The following is a 14,901-nucleotide window of genomic DNA, read 5'->3' as shown; positions in this document are numbered from 1 at the left end:
ACTCGAGTTTCTACTCATTCTCGAATTATTTACAACGGCTTTGTGGTAAGAGTAGGAGGGCTGGTGGCAACTAACTACATCAATACAATTCTTTAATTTTGGGATTTGAGGAATGTTCGTCTGGAAGTCGACCCTCGAGCGACCCTCTCGACACGCGAGGAGGAGGGTGCGATGCAGGAATAGTATCGGAAGCTACAGTGTGGTCAAGAGAGGGACCGAGGGCTCGAGACTTGGGACGAGAAAAAGCACGGAGAACTGGAATAGAATAAGAACTTCGAACAAACGCAACAACCCCAACGAGAAAAAACGCATGCGAACGGAATGGCGACGGGAAGGAGAAGATCCGTGGGCCTGCCTACGCAAAGACCAGGAGCATCCCTCCCGAGCGGGACTCTCCGCCTACTCCGAGTCGCTGCTTTCGTCCGAGCTCGAGTCGGAGCTGGCGTCGCTGTCGTGCCCGATGCCCGGGAGTGCCGGCATAGGAGCTTCTGCGCCCTGCTCGAATAGCCGCATGCGCTCCTCGAGCTGACGGATCTTCTCCGCCTCGACATCCTCGTCCATGCTCTTGCGCTTGAGCCCGCCGGTTCCTCCACCCTTGGGCACACGCGATCGCTTCGGACCGGCCTTCAAGGGCCGGATGACGAAGTTGTAGAGCTTGGTGAGCACTGCCGCAGGTAGCGTGTCGATCTCGAGCTCGATCTCTTCGGTGCTCTATTGCAATCACAAACTAAGCAAGACGCGCGAGGATGCGGAAAGTAGATAAGACGTACATCGCGAATCTCGGGTACGCCCTCGTGTATGATCTGAATAACCCGCTCGAGCTTCGTGCCGTCCAGCGCGCCAATCGCCTCGCTCAGCTCCTTCTTCTGCTCGAACGACAGCACGTCGTCATCCGCAATCGCAGCCGTCTTCTTCGAGCCTCCACCGCCTGACTTCTTCTTGCCCCCAGCGGGAGCGGACGCCTTCGGCTTCGAGGCCTTGCTGGTCGAAGCGACAGGAGCCGCGGGAGCGTACTTCTCCCGCTTCTCTTTCTTCTTCTTCTCCTTGGGCTTCGGGCCCGCGACTGCCCCATTCTTGATGGCTGCGAGATTGTTCCGCATCGCCTCAATCTGGGACTCCATCGCGGCGATCTGGCGTGCACGCTCATCGTCGGTCTCGTCTTCCTCCTCATCCTCCAGCTCGCTCTCGTCCTGCGTCTCCTGTCGACGTGGAAGGCTCTTCCACTTGTCGTCAAACAAGCGCTGGAGGTCAATGCCGGCCTGGTTAACGGGGGTGCCGGCGGGGTTGAAGGAAAAACAATTCCTGATCATGAGCTTGAAGTCGTCGTAGAACTTCTGCGCGTTGGGGTATTCATGGTTGTCAAGCTTCTTCCGCATAGTAGACATATCCATAGGCTTCTTCACAATCTTAGGGTAGTCGGGGATGTTGAGCGCAACCCAGTCTACGATGAGCAGCTCAGCCACTGGGCAGGTTGTGAGAGACTGGACCGAACTCACCGACGGGATCATAAAAAGGACTGGCGATAGCGTAATGTTGCTTCTTGTGAAGATCGGCAAGAAGCTTGCTGCAGAATTGCAACTGTGCCATGGTGCTCGGGTCCTTCGTTCGCCGGACCTTGCGCATCGCCTTCTTGGGCGGTTCCGCGTACGGAAGGTCCTTGGGCGGAGGCGGGTGGATCTCGCGCTTGGGACGCGTCGAAACAGTCTCAGCCTCATTGCGGCGGATGACCGGGAGCGTCGTGGAGGAGCGTCGCGCAGGCTTCTTCGTTACAGCAGGCGGCGGAGGGGTCGGCGACTTCGGTTTCGCGATAAGCTTGGGTTCGTCGGCAGGGGGCATCTGCCTCAATTGCTTATCGAATACGTCCTGCACACGCTTGCCCATGAGGGTCACGGCGTGGTCCGGGCCGTTGAAGAGTAAAGCGTTGCTGAAGATGAGCCGCACGTCGGCGATGAATTCGTCGACGTTGCGGTATCGGGGATTCGACGGGTTTGGGTCAGGTTTCGCGGGGTTGGAAGAACCAAGCTTGCGCTCGACAGTGGACAGGTCCATCGGATTCTTGATGATGGATGGGTAGTGCGGAATGTTGAGGGCGACGGGGTCGACAGGGCGCACGAACGGCACTGAGTCTTTCATCTTCTTGAGCGAGCGCACCACAGAGAGGCAAAACCTGTGCTGAATGGGGTTCATAGGCAGCGCAGGGGGATGTTCGGTGTGACCATTGGTTATTGGTGGAGTAGACTAAGCGATGGTCAGCAACACGTCTCAAGCGCGACAATTCAACTCACTGTCTGCCTCATCTCCTGATCCGCGTCCGAGGTCATCCTCGCCCTCTTCGCCGGATGCTCATCGTCGTCCATCTCGCTCGCCGATCGACGCAGGCTGGTTTGCGAGGCAACAGCTTCCACTTCAGGGTCACGTTTGGGCGACGCGTCTGGTTGCGACTCGTGCTTGGGTGAGGAATGCCCATTGACTGCAGGTTCCACGTCCATGGCGCTGCCCTCTGATGGGGCTGTAGAGGGCACCTCGGGGGTCATCGGAGGGAGAGGCACGGGGGTTGGCTCTGTATCGTCCATAACAGATTCCTCGGTCTTGGGTTCCGCTCGTTCAGCCATCTCGACCTCGGGCAAGAGCTGGCCTGTCGGGGGTGGCGGGGTGGCACCAGTGGGCGGGTGGATGGGGATGGTGTCTGAGACGCGTCAGCGATGCATCCACTGAAGCATAGACGGGGCCATGTTCACCAGGATGGACCGGAGTGCCCACCTCCGGCTGTACCGACGCGCTCGTGACACTGGGGGCCTTTGCGGGCTGGACGGGCTCATGGCGCGCGTCGCTCTCGGCGGCGAACTGGTCAATGTCGATCTTGACGTCGACGTCGTTGTTGACGGGGGTGGCGGGGGATTCTGCGGTGTATTCGGTGTAGCCGTCGGCGGAGAGGCCGTTCGTCGCAGGGAGCGCGCCGACGGTGGTCATTGTTCACGTGACCTTTAGAGTGAGAGCAGAATCGGGGGCAGCGAGGGTGGCTCGGCGCGGGATGACTGGTCCAGTCTTTATATCGATCGACCCCCCGTGCGAAAGTTACCAGCTCTCGTTTGCCTCTCTCCTCCTCGTTCCCTATCCCGCCTGCAGACATGTAACGTACAAACGGTGTATATAAGCAGTACGCTACGCCTTGTCCTCCTCCTCTTTCTCCTGCTCGACCTCGGCGAACACTGGCTTGGGTTGTGTTGCGCTCCAAGCTGGGAAACCGCGGGAAGGAAAAAAAAACACGTCACGTTATCAGTCAACAATCACGTTCACACGCCCCGGCAGCGGCCACGGCCACGCCGCTTCCGGCCGAATGAGACAAAACGCGGACGCACCTTTCGTCCACTGCGGATCGCTTGTCGCGTACTTGAGCAGGGCCTCGCGCGGCTGCAGACAAAGAAACGGACAAAGAGATTAGCGAGGGGCTCATCCAACAGCGCGCCATGAACGAAAATGACGCGGCGAGCGGGACACCATGACGACGCCCAAGACAGGCGCGCTGATGTGTCTGATCTGGAAAATTGACCCGCTCGGGAGCCACGCGCGGCCAGGCCACGCCTCTCCCGCCCGCCAAACAGAGAAAGTTGAGCATGACGCACGTCTTCGTCCCGCGTCGTATCCCGTACGAGGTTCTGCACGACGTGTTGCGTCGCGCTCGCGCCGACGCGTCCACCCCGCCCCGGGCCCGTGACAGGCAGCTCCGGCCGTCTGCTCTTCCGCGGGTCCATCCTCGCCTTCTCCAGCTTGCGCTTCGTGCCACGCGCGATGCCCTCGCCCTCCCGGAACATAGGCAGGGCGTGCGGCGTGATGATGTTCGGCGCCGCGAGCGCGTATGACATGTCCTCGATCGTCGCCTTCTTCGCCGGGCCCTTGCTCATCGGCAGTTTTGCGCCATTCAACGACGTCTGGGGCGAGTAGAGGACGCATATCTGTCCGTTGGCCATGCCCGTGACGATCTGGGTGATGCGTCAGCGAACGAGCATTTTGCGCAGCAAAGCCGTTATCAGACCTGATTGATCTTCGGGTGCCATACCACACGCACGGGCGTCGTGCCCACCAAGAGCTCCTTTACGGGCTCCAGCCCATCCTTCGTCAGGAACACGAGCTTGCCCTGCCCACCCTTAGAGGTGGCGCCGGCTCCCGTAAGGACATGCTTATCGTCGGGGCTGAATATCGCGTTTGTAGTCTGGTATAGATTAGGCAGATTGTCCCGAACAGCGAGTGGCTTTTTGAATGCTCGGACATCCCATACTGAAATCGTAAACGAAGTCAGTTATCTGCCGTCTTGATCATCATAATACGCACACTTGACGGTATCGTCCCCGCCTCTTGTTAGGATCGTCCTGCCATCCACGGAGAACACCACTGATCCGGGCTCTGTATTCTTCGTGTGCGCACCCTCGATGCTCAGGTTCGGCCTGACGAAGTTCGAACTCGTGTTCCACAAGTGCAGTGCACCGTCCAAGCAAGCTGTAACAGGAATAGATTGTGCCACGTCAGCACACCGCCCCGTACGGGTACGAGAGAACGCTGCGGCCAAGCCGCAGAACCTGTCTGGGTAGAGGACTGACCTCCAGCGATCATGTTCCCTTCCGGCGAGTACGCGCATGACATAACCTTCGTCCTCGCGCCTCGTTCCTTTGACTTGACGACGATGACCGTCTTCTGCTTGCGCTTGTTCTCAACGTCCCATATCCTAAGATATGGTTGGTCAGCTAGGTCTGCGCTGTACTGCTAGTGTGTTGCCGGAATTGCGCGAAGACTACGTTTATAGCCATCAAGGAAAACGCAGGGTGGGCGCTCGAAACTTGGATAGAACGGGCGTACCGGATGGTGGAATCCGCAGAGCTCGTGATGAACGTGTTCGAGTCCTTTGGATGCCACGCACAGCTTGTAACCTCCGCGACGTGCCCTCTGCATCAGACGGAACAGCATGTCAATCAGGGTATGCGCTCAACAGCGTTTGAGCACTCACGCAGTGTTCTTCATATCCCGGATATATGGATCACCCTTAATAAATGTGGCCCTGCCAGTCAGTTCGAGATACCCGCCCTGGATGGGTAGAGAGTGTACGCACAGTTCTTCTCCATCGCGGTCGTAGAGTTTAGGTTGGAGAGTTGCGGATACGACCAGGAATTGGTGGCCGTCGTTCGAGTACTTGATATCATTTATCTAAATGAGTGTTCATGAGTGTCGGAACAGGCTACCTATCAGAAGAACTCACATAGTATGACCCCGAAGGTTCCCAAGTCTTGAACGGTTTGCACCTATGGTCCATCCCACCAAAGTCCCAAAGCTTGCAATCGTAGTCGTGGCTCCCGCTCACCACCCTTGCGCCGCTTGGATCTAGTGTCAGTGCGGAGATGACCTTGGTGTGATCTTTGAGCACGAGCTCGTGCGTCGTTGGGAACTGAGGCAGGTCAGAGTTGTCGTCGCCGACGTCCGGGCCGTCGAATTCGTCAGGATCGTATTCAGGCTCTGCATTCGCTCCTGAAGGAAGAGGCGGAGGCCCCACGTCGTCGTCACTATCCTCCCCAGGGTCGTGTGTCGGCTCCTCGACGTTATTGCGAGTCGAAGCAACCGTTGTGGCCGGCACAGACAGGTGGTCCTGAGATTTTGGCGATGGGGCAGTTGACTGGTTATAATCATTATTTTGTGTTGGTTTGCTAAGGGTGTATGCGAGACCGCACGCCTACCTCTGCCCGTTTTGTCTTGTCAAACCGCTTTGGGTCCAATTCCCTCTTCTTCTGGGCTTTTCCGAAGCCACTGAAGCCCATGGCCGCCATCATTTCTGCATCCATCTTGACTACAGTTACGGTAGAGTGAGCTTGTGGACAGTTGTTGGTGAAGCGAGGCGTATAGGTCGTTCAGCTCAGGCTGCAGCTTACAGCTTTCAAGCCGGCTCAGTCTGGCTCAGTGGCTTCTCAGCGATGATGGCACGTGACGCACATGTAAGACGGACGCGTTTCCCGCCACACAAAGCCGCAACGCCCGTTGTTCTCCACACCGACGACGTCGTCGTACGGTCACCAGTGGCTCATCAACATTAGTCGTTTCATCGCACCACTTAGACCTTTTAATGATGCTGAAACGCCAACGGCCCTCGTCTCCGCCACCCCATTTACTATCGGAGACGCCTGCGGAGTCTACATGGCCCCTTGGACTCGGGCCCATCGAGGATCCCCTCCATCGTCATACCAAGCGCCTCAGAACACTTGCACCAACTCTAGACGGGCAACTCCGAGGATGGACGCACCATCGTCCCGAAGACGAAGACAGCTTTGACGCCGATACCGATGTTCAAAGCCACCCCCGTGCGGGACCATCGAGACAGTTGCAGACGGCGAAGGGCACGCCATTAGATACATCTCCGCAGCAACACCTTATGGAAAACGCCTGGCAGTACCGGAGAACCAACGGGCTGTTGCATAGCTTGCACAGCTTGCACATACAGCAGCAACAACATATTAAGTCACGAGGGTTAGGGCAAATCGAAGATTCGCCACTGCATAGGGCTGCGACTCCGCCATCCGCATCCGCCGCGTCAAACCACGGTGGACCTTCTCATTCGCATGAAAATGCACATGCTCTATTCGAAGAGCGCTCGTGGGATTCGGAGAGGTCGAGAAGCGGCTTGTCGCCACAGAGGAAGACGAGCCCGTTAGAGGCAGATGAAGCCGAGAGCCAACGCGTGAGGGAGCGGTATGAGAACACGAACAAGTATGTGCTATCTCCGTATTGTTGGCGCATACAATTGACGTTCCGATTCCGTGACAGATTGCTTCGATCGCTGGTGTTGAGTCGCCGGCGCGAAGTCCAGACGCACGACGACAGGACCTCCCAACCCTGATATCTCCGGCTGCTACAAGCATCGGCACCCTTGCTTCTGTCCATCTCACACATTCAAGCAGCACATCCCCGTTCTGCGTTGGGTTACTATATCGATTCGCCGTGATTCCGACGTCCATCCAATGATCTCTGCTCTGCACGACGATGCATTGTAATACCTCAGCATTGACACCTATCCTGGATACAACTCCTCCCGCCATATCATAGTAGACCTTTTCCTCTCTCCTTTATCTGTATTTTATGGGGTATTTGTGCCAAATCGACTCAACTTAATTTGAGCTGTGACTGCAAATCGAAATATGCACGCTCCGCCGGACCGAGTGGCTGTGTTGACCATCTTTCCTCCCATCCAAGTTCGCTCGCCATGAGTCAGCTTACTCCTGTTCGTCCCTGTATTTGCCTGCGCCACCGACCGAGTTGACTCAAGGCAATCCATAAGGAGAATGTTTGAAGAGGACTTCGAGAATTGTCGGAATTTGCAGCGAGAAGAATGGGAGGTGCTTGAGGTACGCCGTCTACCTGCGCATCACCGAGCACCAAACTGATGAACGGTCATTGGACAGTCGATATACCCGGACTTCGTGTCTAGAGATCCGACGAATGAGATTGTGAAGCTCGACATACCCGTCGATCTTGGCTGCTCCATGCCAGCTGAAATTGTCAACGACGGCACCATCCCGCTAATCTCGGAGGATTCCGCGACACCAGACGTACATAAACAATCAATATCTCTCAAGACTCTCCCTCCGGTGCTCCTGAGTTTGGTCCTCCCTCCAGATTACCCTGTCTATGCCCCGCCGCGGATTCTGTGGATCCGTGCCACTTCGAGCTGGCTACCCCGCATACATCTTCTCCAAGAGAAGTTGCTGCAGAAATGGAACGCACCGGAAGGCGTACTGTACGAATGGGTAGAATGGATACGTAGCTCTGACTTTCTGCGATCGCTCGACTTGATAGACGAGAGTGGTGTCATACGGTGAGCGCACACACATGATCGCGGTCTGCAATTATTCATCTGATCGCCAGTCTATCGACCCCAGCCCCTCAGTTGCTCGCGCCGCTGCTGCTACATCATGACTCCGTTCTCCAAGCCACTCGGTTCTCGCAAAACGCCTACGAGTGCCAAGTCTGTCTAACGTCCGTAAAGGGCTCAAAATGCATCGTGCTGTCGTGCGGACATATATTCTGCCGATCGTGTCTGGAAGACTTCTGGAGGCTCTGCGTAGAGGAGGGAGATGTCAGCAGAGTAACGTGCCCGGATCCGGCATGCGTGAAGGCGGCGAGAGCGGCGAATGAGGAGGAAGTGAGGAGGGTGTTGATGGACAAGGAGGTGACGCGGTGGAAATGGCTGAGACAGAAGCAGGAACTGGAAAAGGGTTAGTTTCCTGTTTCTCCCATAGGTATGACACAATTCTCATCGGCCATGCATCTAGATCCGACTATCATACATTGTCCGGTGGCGGTATGCCAGACGCCCGTTCCAGGTCCCAAGGGCGCAGATGCAATGGATGGGACGGGCTGGGAGCGATTACGCACATGTCAGACGTGCAACTACTCTTTCTGCGCATATTGTCGAAGAACCTGGTGAGAGATTATCGTCGACCAACGATGAGCCTTGAATTGACTAACGACTCGCGCCCAGGCATGGCCCGATTTCCGAATGCGCGCTCTCGGTAACTGACAGCTTTTTGTCGGATTACATGAATGCATCCGAGGGTTCTCGCAAGCGATTGGAGATCGAACAGCGATATGGAAGGGCCAATGTGCTCAAGCTTGTTGCAAGGTTCAAGGAAGATCAGGCCAATAGGGCATGGCTCGAAGCGTGAGTTGTTTTCCCTGCTACTTGGCATACCCCACAGATACACTAACTGATATACTCTTCACTCAAAGGTCCACTATGGCATGCCCGACATGTCGAGTCCATGTCGAGAAGAGTCACGGTTGCAACCATGTGAGTACCACTTGTGTGTGTTTCCTCTCACGCCCATGTTTACTTCTATTCCTCCAGATGACTTGCGGCAAATGTAAGACGCATTTTTGTTACAGGTGCGGCGAGAAGCTTTTGGCCTCTAACCCCTACGTGCATTTCTCGACGCCGGGCAGACGGTGCTTCTCGAAGTTATTTGACTTCAACTCGGAGGAGAACGAGTGGGAGCCGGTAGATCTTTTCGAGATTGTAGACGAATTATGATACTGATCCGTGCCTCGACATTTTGTAAATTACGGCATGCTCCCAATGCTGAGCGGTGTCACATCTGAGCGGCGGGCCGAGGCCTAGAACTTGGGGAACGGAGTAGTCGCTGACGTTGCTGTTATACAGTAAGGGTGTTAGAGGGTCGTGATGCAAGGCTGATCCAGCTTCGTCCCGCGTTCCTTGCTCAGACTCTCCCTTCTCTTCCCTTGCGGCTCCGTCTCCGGTCAAGTATATCGGCACCTTGAACTCTGGACGGGCCTGATACCATATCTTCAATACCCCCCGCAACCATCATACCCTTCACTCAACGCAGTCCCTGTTCGCATTTAACGCTGTCACACTATTTGCACAACTAGTATTACAACGACACCGCGACACTTCCCGGAGGTCGCTCTAGCGCTCGTCAGCAAACCAAAAATTTCTTGAAAACCTGGGAGCTGGGATGGATGTGTACACCACGTCTTTCACTCTCCCCAGGCATCCTCATGGCGTCCCCAGGAAAGAGCATTCGCTCGACTTCGCCGCGAGTCCGGTAGATCCTCTGACGAAGGTTCCGAGCAACGGGTTCGCTTCGGACATTCATCTGGCGCCCTCTGCTTCAGATGCAGAGGCGGTCCAGAATCTCGCGATGGTGGTCATGACTTTACGTGGATGCCATGTTTCGGTCGCCATCGCCGACGGTGGCAAGGGATGGAATTTTCTTGTGACTGGGGCATATAACCAGGTTATGGCTGGTCGAGGTATGATCTTGAAGGACTGTCCTATCCCAGTAAGTGTATCTGCAGGCGGTCATTTGAGTGCCGCCACCCAAACTCGTCCCCTTCAGAGCCGTGCCGCCATCAAAGTCCCTCGTTCCGAAATTCTCGATTCGCCGACCACAAAGCCTACTATCAAGACGGAAGTTCGCACGCGCCTGGACGACATCGCTAGCCAGACTGGCGCACACATCGCCGTTGTCAATAGCCCCTTTTCTCTTTCAACGCGCACTCCACCGGATGGGATCAGCAACAGTGCCGGCTGGTCTGGTCTCGAAACGGAACGCGTTTGTGAGCTCGTCATCACGGGTCAAGGGGACTCCATCGACATGGCCAGGGTTCGCCTCCTGGTCATGCTCGACGAATTTGGTGGCTTGCATGGAGAGTCGATTGAGATCGACCGAAAACTGCACGCTATCATCGCTGGCCGAAAGCGGAACATGCTCCAGACCATCCAGGAGGAAACGGGCACGAACATCTATTATCCATCTCCGCTCCAAGGCCTGATCGGCCCCGAAGTCCCTTCGTCAACGCAGCCGGGTGTGCCCCTTCGCCTCAGCCCAAACACCATATGGATTACCGGAGAGTTCTTCGGCGTACAACGTGCCCGGGACATGCTGTTTCAAGTCGCAACCAGCAAGGGTACGGCGGTCATCTCGCGAGACACCGCGATCCTCCCTCGCAAGCTGGACTGGATGGTCACAGATCGCGCAGACGATCTCCGGACGATCATGAGCGATAACGCGACTTTCATTCAGTTCCCACCTATCGGTAGTTCGACCAGTTTAATCACTGTATTCGGCGACCATCGTGTTAATATCTCCAGAACCATCCGTTCTGTTATGCAGCTGGTGCGTGTCCCTTGCCTCTGCTCTGCCTTGATACTCATCACCGACGTGCAGGCATGCCTATACTACACCGCATCCTTCTGGCTTCTGCCTGTACAATTCAACCCCCTCATGCCACCGCCGACTCTGACAGCCGCACAAGTTGCTGCACTGCTTCCATCCATTTCTTCTGTCACCGGCGCCGAGGTTGTATTCAAAAACATGTGCTTCGAGATGCACGGTATGGAGCACGAGATTCGTGCTGCTATCTCCATGATCCTTGACCTTGACGTCGTGAAGGTGAGATGCCCAACCACCCACTATTATTCCAGAGCCGATGCTCAATACTCGAGCAGCCCTTCCACCACGAGATCCGCGTTCAGATTGAACTCGCGAACGAACATCGTGAATTCATTAGCGGAAAGAAGAACGGAAAAATCAACAAGATCATGCAGAACACCGGCGTGAAAATCAAATTCGAAACCTTCAACGATCACAACTTCCTAATCGACATTGCCGGCAATGATGGAAACGTCCTCGCTGGGCTTAACATGCTTCAGGAGGAGCTTCCCGCTGAGATTTCCTTCCATGTACCGGAGTCGTACCACAAACGCATCATTGGTGTCGGTGGTAGGAGCATTCAGCGTATCATGAAGAAGTATGGCGTGTACGTCAAGTTCTCGAACGCCGAGGAGTTCGCTGCTCTCGGTGGCTACAACGATAACGAAGACAACGTGGTCGCAAGAACGCCCGCGAAGAACGCTGCGAATCTAGAGCATCTTAAGCAGTCCGTGATGGAGCTCGTGAACCCGAAGGACAAGGATTTCATAATCGAGACGGTTTCTATCCCGCGGCGGTATCATCGTATCCTCTTGGGCGAGAAGAGCATCTTCATACACGATATCGAACAAAAGACCAATTCTCGTGTTCGATTCCCAGATAAAGAGACGGCTTCCGACGTGGTCACTATCTTTGGTCCCGAAAGCCAAGTACAGATGGCATCTGCTATGCTCCTGGTGGGTTCCATACTGGGCAGATAGGACCTCCTCATCTCCATCTAACCGCTTTCGCAGGATCATGTCCCCTTCGAGGCCGATATGGCGGTTCCCCCGCACGCTGATCTTCCGAGACTCTGCGCCTCTCCTGAGTTTGCGCAGTTCGTTGAGCGCATCAAGCAAGAGTTTCAGCTCGTTGTGTCGCCCAATATCAAATCGCTCAGCGGCGGAATGGGTCGTGATGGCGCCGAATCTCCTGCGGAATGCTCCTTCAAGTTCCGTTGCCAGCGGAGCAATACCGATTTTCTCATGTCAGCAAGGGAGCTACTGGAACAATTCCTCTTGGACCACAATGTCCACGTCTATCCGTCTCCGACAGCGCACACGCACAAGCGCGGCGATTCATTCGCGGAGGCCTTCCCTCACTTCGACAGCAAGTTGCTAGCAACTACGCGCACTCGCGGTATGTCTTATGGATATACGCTGGTTGACTGTACTGACTTTTCGGCCAGAATCTGCGGATCTCGGGCGACCCTCGGAATCCTTGGTGGATAGGAGGTTGCGATTGGCAGCTTCATCTCCAGATGTGAAAGCGCTATTCAATGGCACGCCTTCGTATGTGTACAATCTGGAGCAGCACGACGAGATGGACTCGCCTCGATCGTCATTCCCCGGAACCCAGGAAAGCGAGGACTTCTGGACTCCGCTACCTCCTATTGTACGTGTCTTGTTCAGTTTTTCGATAAAACACGACATTGACTGCGCTCTTCAGGGAACGGGTTACCATCGTCAGCGTCATAGCCATAGTGAAGACGCATTGAAACGTGGGTCGGATTCCTTGCTGGAGTCAAAGATCAAGAGCGACAAGTTTGGCAAGCCCCGCACGATTCAGAACCGTGCACAATCCTTAGACTTGACCACGACTATGTCTCTGTCGCGTATCACCGAGTCGTCTAGCATACAGCCCCCTGACTCGCCCACTACCTCGAACGGCGACGACAACGGCAGCCCGACGTCAATGACCGCGCCGTCTTTCCCTAGCGTCTACGGGCAGCCCATGTCCCAACGGTCGTCGCTGAACTCCGGCGCGCAGCAATCCATACGGCGGGGTGGACGTGTTCTCGACGACGAGGCTGTCGAGGAGGTTTCGAGGGTTATCTCTAACCTTGGTCTTTAAGGTGTTCCATTGCTGCCAAAAACGAATTTTCAAGCCATATCGCCTTGACGGACGATTATCAAATGTCTCAAATGTCTCAAACCATGGTACTGCGTACACTCATCAGTAGCGATTCAACGGCTGTATGGACGAGGACAATAGTAGACGCTTCATCCTAGTTCATTATTGATCATGTTTGTCAATAGTCCAAAATCGTGGCTATATATTATATCACCGTTCAACTTGTAATGCGAGGGATCCTTTGGATTATTTACTGTCCGAGTGCACGGAATACCCTTCACCTCACTCTCAGTACTCCACCCAGGGGACCTTAAGACGATGGTCGTCATTGCGCGCTCTATTAGTAGAAGTATCAATGTGGACGCACCTCAAACATCACGAAGTCGAAGTACTCCTGCTCCAGCAGGTGCGCGTATTCGCCGGCCAATTCATCAGTACCCGTGCTGGACTTCGTCTTCAAGCCGTTGGACCGGGGTCCCAAGTATTTGAAGTGATCAATTAGGGCCTTCAACGCTTTGCTGGTCGTTTTGGATTCGGGCTGGCGATAAGATGGTTCGGTCAAATGAGCAAAACTCAACGAGAGATGCATCGGCGCACCTTCACGACAACTCCAGTATAGTTCGCAGGCAGGCCATATCGAAGGACGCTCTCGACGTACAGTCGAATGACCTTCAAATGAACAAGAAGCTGGAAAGCTTCCGAGAAATTTGTCCTGGAGAGCTGGAGCAATTCGGTCTGCAGGGAACCATCGTAAGCTAGTCCAATTGATGAGGTGAATAACCGGGCACTGACCCATAGCTCCTTCTCCGTCGCCTCCGCAATTTGCAGCTCTTCTTCCTGCTTCGAGAGAACATCGTCGGTGTATACGAAGTCTCGAACAATGAACCTAGCAGAGGGTGGAGCACGTCAGTACCCTGCGGGACGCGTAAAGTTTTAACATACTTATTCTCCCGGCATTTTTGTACAAATTCGTCGTGCACGCGCCTGAATATTACGACGCTGCACAGGGAGTATTCATCGTCGGATGCAACCACGCTGCAACGACGCGTCAGCAGGATCTCACGGCACCACAAGTCGGATCCTGACCTTGAAGACCGTGGTACCACCATGCTGGACAATCGCTCGTATTTCGCATTCCAATCTTTCACAGAGCTCCTATTGCGCCCTCGTGAGCGGGAATCGTATCGAGTGCGAGTTGAGTACTCACTTCGGAACAGCGACCAAAAGAGTTTCCAAGTACTCCGAGTCCTGTATGAACTGGTCCTTCTGGACCACATCCGCCAGAGACCTCACGGACAGATTCCCACTTGGATCATAGATATAAGCCCGGCCTTCGGGTGGTTCGCGAGAGGGAACGTACTTACGTCCTCTTGCGCTGCATTTGGACGAGTGAACCCTTCGCGATGTTGTAGTTGTTCAGCTTGGTCTTCATGACATTGTCGATGGAGCTGATCTCCTGCATCGTTGCATCAGCATGGGATAGCAATTGTAGGCACGTCCTTGGTTAGACTCGCCTTGTTCAATATATCTGTCATCTCTCGCAGACTCTTCTGCACGCCGTATCGACCCTCATTCCATCGCCAGTCTCTGAGAAGATATTCGTCCACTGTCCTCTCATTGACGAGAATGTGGTGCTGCAGCTTCGAGTTGTCGTTGTTCAGGAGATTGCGGAGCGTATCCACGATCTTCGCGACAGTAGCCGTGAAATAGCTATCTTGCTTAGGGAGATCCTCGGAAAGAGATATCAAGCCGTCCAATGTCCCGGTCTGAGTACGTGTCAGGCATGAATCCACTGTTGATCACGATACGGATGGAACCGACTTTGAATGTTGGGATGGTAAGCTGCGCTACATTTCCCTTCGAATAGGACCGCGATACTTGGGCTAGTTTACTAGCAACCTCGGGAACTAGACCCTCCGCATCTCCGTCGTTTGGTGCAGATATGAGCCAAGTGGACTGATCTGAGGGCATGGCTAGAGACCTGCAAGATCGAGTGGTAGGCAGCCCGCATGCGTTCGTCCAGCGAGCGCGTCACTCTGCCACAGGTTGTCATCATGCTTGTACGCGGCCTGAAATTCGC

At 55.0% G+C, this 14,901-nt stretch overlaps 5 protein-coding genes across 5 annotated transcripts; 3 read left to right on the top strand and 2 right to left on the bottom strand.

Annotated features, from left to right (window-relative positions):
• Positions 1-399: 399 nt before the first annotated feature.
• On the bottom strand, positions 400-2,187 carry PUNSTDRAFT_56308 (Bromodomain-containing protein; the record flags this gene model as incomplete). Its single annotated transcript, XM_007378434.1, has 3 exons — positions 400-711; positions 771-1,441; positions 1,497-2,187. The coding sequence occupies 3 exons, from the start codon at positions 2,185-2,187 to the stop codon at positions 400-402; spliced, it is 1,674 nt and encodes a 557-aa protein (XP_007378496.1).
• A 1,106-nt stretch (positions 2,188-3,293) lies between these two features.
• Positions 3,294-5,825, bottom strand: PUNSTDRAFT_56950 (transcription factor; the record flags this gene model as incomplete). Its single annotated transcript, XM_007378433.1, has 9 exons — positions 3,294-3,980; positions 4,034-4,275; positions 4,330-4,494; positions 4,596-4,720; positions 4,852-4,938; positions 5,000-5,050; positions 5,102-5,196; positions 5,249-5,632; positions 5,721-5,825. 9 exons carry the CDS (start codon positions 5,823-5,825, stop codon positions 3,294-3,296), a joined length of 1,941 nt encoding a protein of 646 aa, XP_007378495.1.
• A 216-nt stretch (positions 5,826-6,041) lies between these two features.
• On the top strand, positions 6,042-7,028 carry PUNSTDRAFT_117313 (uncharacterized protein; the record flags this gene model as incomplete). The annotated part of the gene is made up of 2 exons (XM_007378432.1): positions 6,042-6,744; positions 6,845-7,028. Exons 1-2 carry the CDS (start codon positions 6,104-6,106, stop codon positions 7,026-7,028), a joined length of 825 nt encoding a protein of 274 aa, XP_007378494.1. The 5' UTR covers positions 6,042-6,103.
• Positions 7,029-7,245: 217 nt separating this feature from the next.
• PUNSTDRAFT_79212 (uncharacterized protein) lies at positions 7,246-9,118 on the top strand. The gene is made up of 8 exons (XM_007378431.1): positions 7,246-7,255; positions 7,313-7,379; positions 7,437-7,849; positions 7,900-8,249; positions 8,307-8,457; positions 8,516-8,695; positions 8,764-8,824; positions 8,882-9,118. Exons 2-8 carry the CDS (start codon positions 7,317-7,319, stop codon positions 9,062-9,064), a joined length of 1,401 nt encoding a protein of 466 aa, XP_007378493.1. The 5' UTR covers positions 7,246-7,255; positions 7,313-7,316; the 3' UTR covers positions 9,065-9,118.
• Positions 9,119-9,422: 304 nt separating this feature from the next.
• On the top strand, positions 9,423-14,809 carry PUNSTDRAFT_48524 (cytoplasmic protein). The gene is made up of 16 exons (XM_007378430.1): positions 9,423-9,836; positions 9,894-10,673; positions 10,725-10,949; positions 11,006-11,665; positions 11,723-12,107; positions 12,157-12,362; positions 12,417-13,130; positions 13,189-13,359; positions 13,419-13,556; positions 13,614-13,707; positions 13,764-13,856; positions 13,908-13,976; positions 14,029-14,127; positions 14,186-14,277; positions 14,336-14,587; positions 14,643-14,809. Exons 1-7 carry the CDS (start codon positions 9,510-9,512, stop codon positions 12,819-12,821), a joined length of 2,988 nt encoding a protein of 995 aa, XP_007378492.1. The 5' UTR covers positions 9,423-9,509; the 3' UTR covers positions 12,822-13,130; positions 13,189-13,359; positions 13,419-13,556; positions 13,614-13,707; positions 13,764-13,856; positions 13,908-13,976; positions 14,029-14,127; positions 14,186-14,277; positions 14,336-14,587; positions 14,643-14,809.
• The last annotated feature ends 92 nt before the right edge of the window (positions 14,810-14,901 follow it).

The sequence above is a fragment of the Punctularia strigosozonata genome, assembly GCF_000264995.1.
Source record: "Punctularia strigosozonata HHB-11173 SS5 unplaced genomic scaffold PUNSTscaffold_1, whole genome shotgun sequence".
NCBI lineage: Eukaryota > Fungi > Basidiomycota > Agaricomycetes > Corticiales > Punctulariaceae > Punctularia > Punctularia strigosozonata.
The sequence above is the reverse complement of the archived record's forward strand: the minus strand, read 5'-3'. Positions and strand labels throughout refer to the sequence as shown.

Bases quoted from the DNA above. Each gene is read 5' to 3' on its own strand.
- PUNSTDRAFT_79212 (XM_007378431.1), top strand. From the start codon at position 7,317: ATGTTTGAAGAGGACTTCGAGAATTGTCGGAATTTGCAGCGAGAAGAA. The intron at 8,458-8,515 runs GTGAGAGATTAT...ACTCGCGCCCAG, and splicing joins GCATATTGTCGAAGAACCTG to GCATGGCCCGATTTCCGAAT. The intron at 8,696-8,763 runs GTGAGTTGTTTT...CTTCACTCAAAG, and splicing joins AATAGGGCATGGCTCGAAGC to GTCCACTATGGCATGCCCGA.
- PUNSTDRAFT_48524 (XM_007378430.1), top strand. From the start codon at position 9,510: ATGGATGTGTACACCACGTCTTTCACTCTCCCCAGGCATCCTCATGGC. The intron at 10,674-10,724 runs GTGCGTGTCCCT...ACCGACGTGCAG, and splicing joins TCCGTTCTGTTATGCAGCTG to GCATGCCTATACTACACCGC. The intron at 11,666-11,722 runs GTGGGTTCCATA...CCGCTTTCGCAG, and splicing joins TGGCATCTGCTATGCTCCTG to GATCATGTCCCCTTCGAGGC.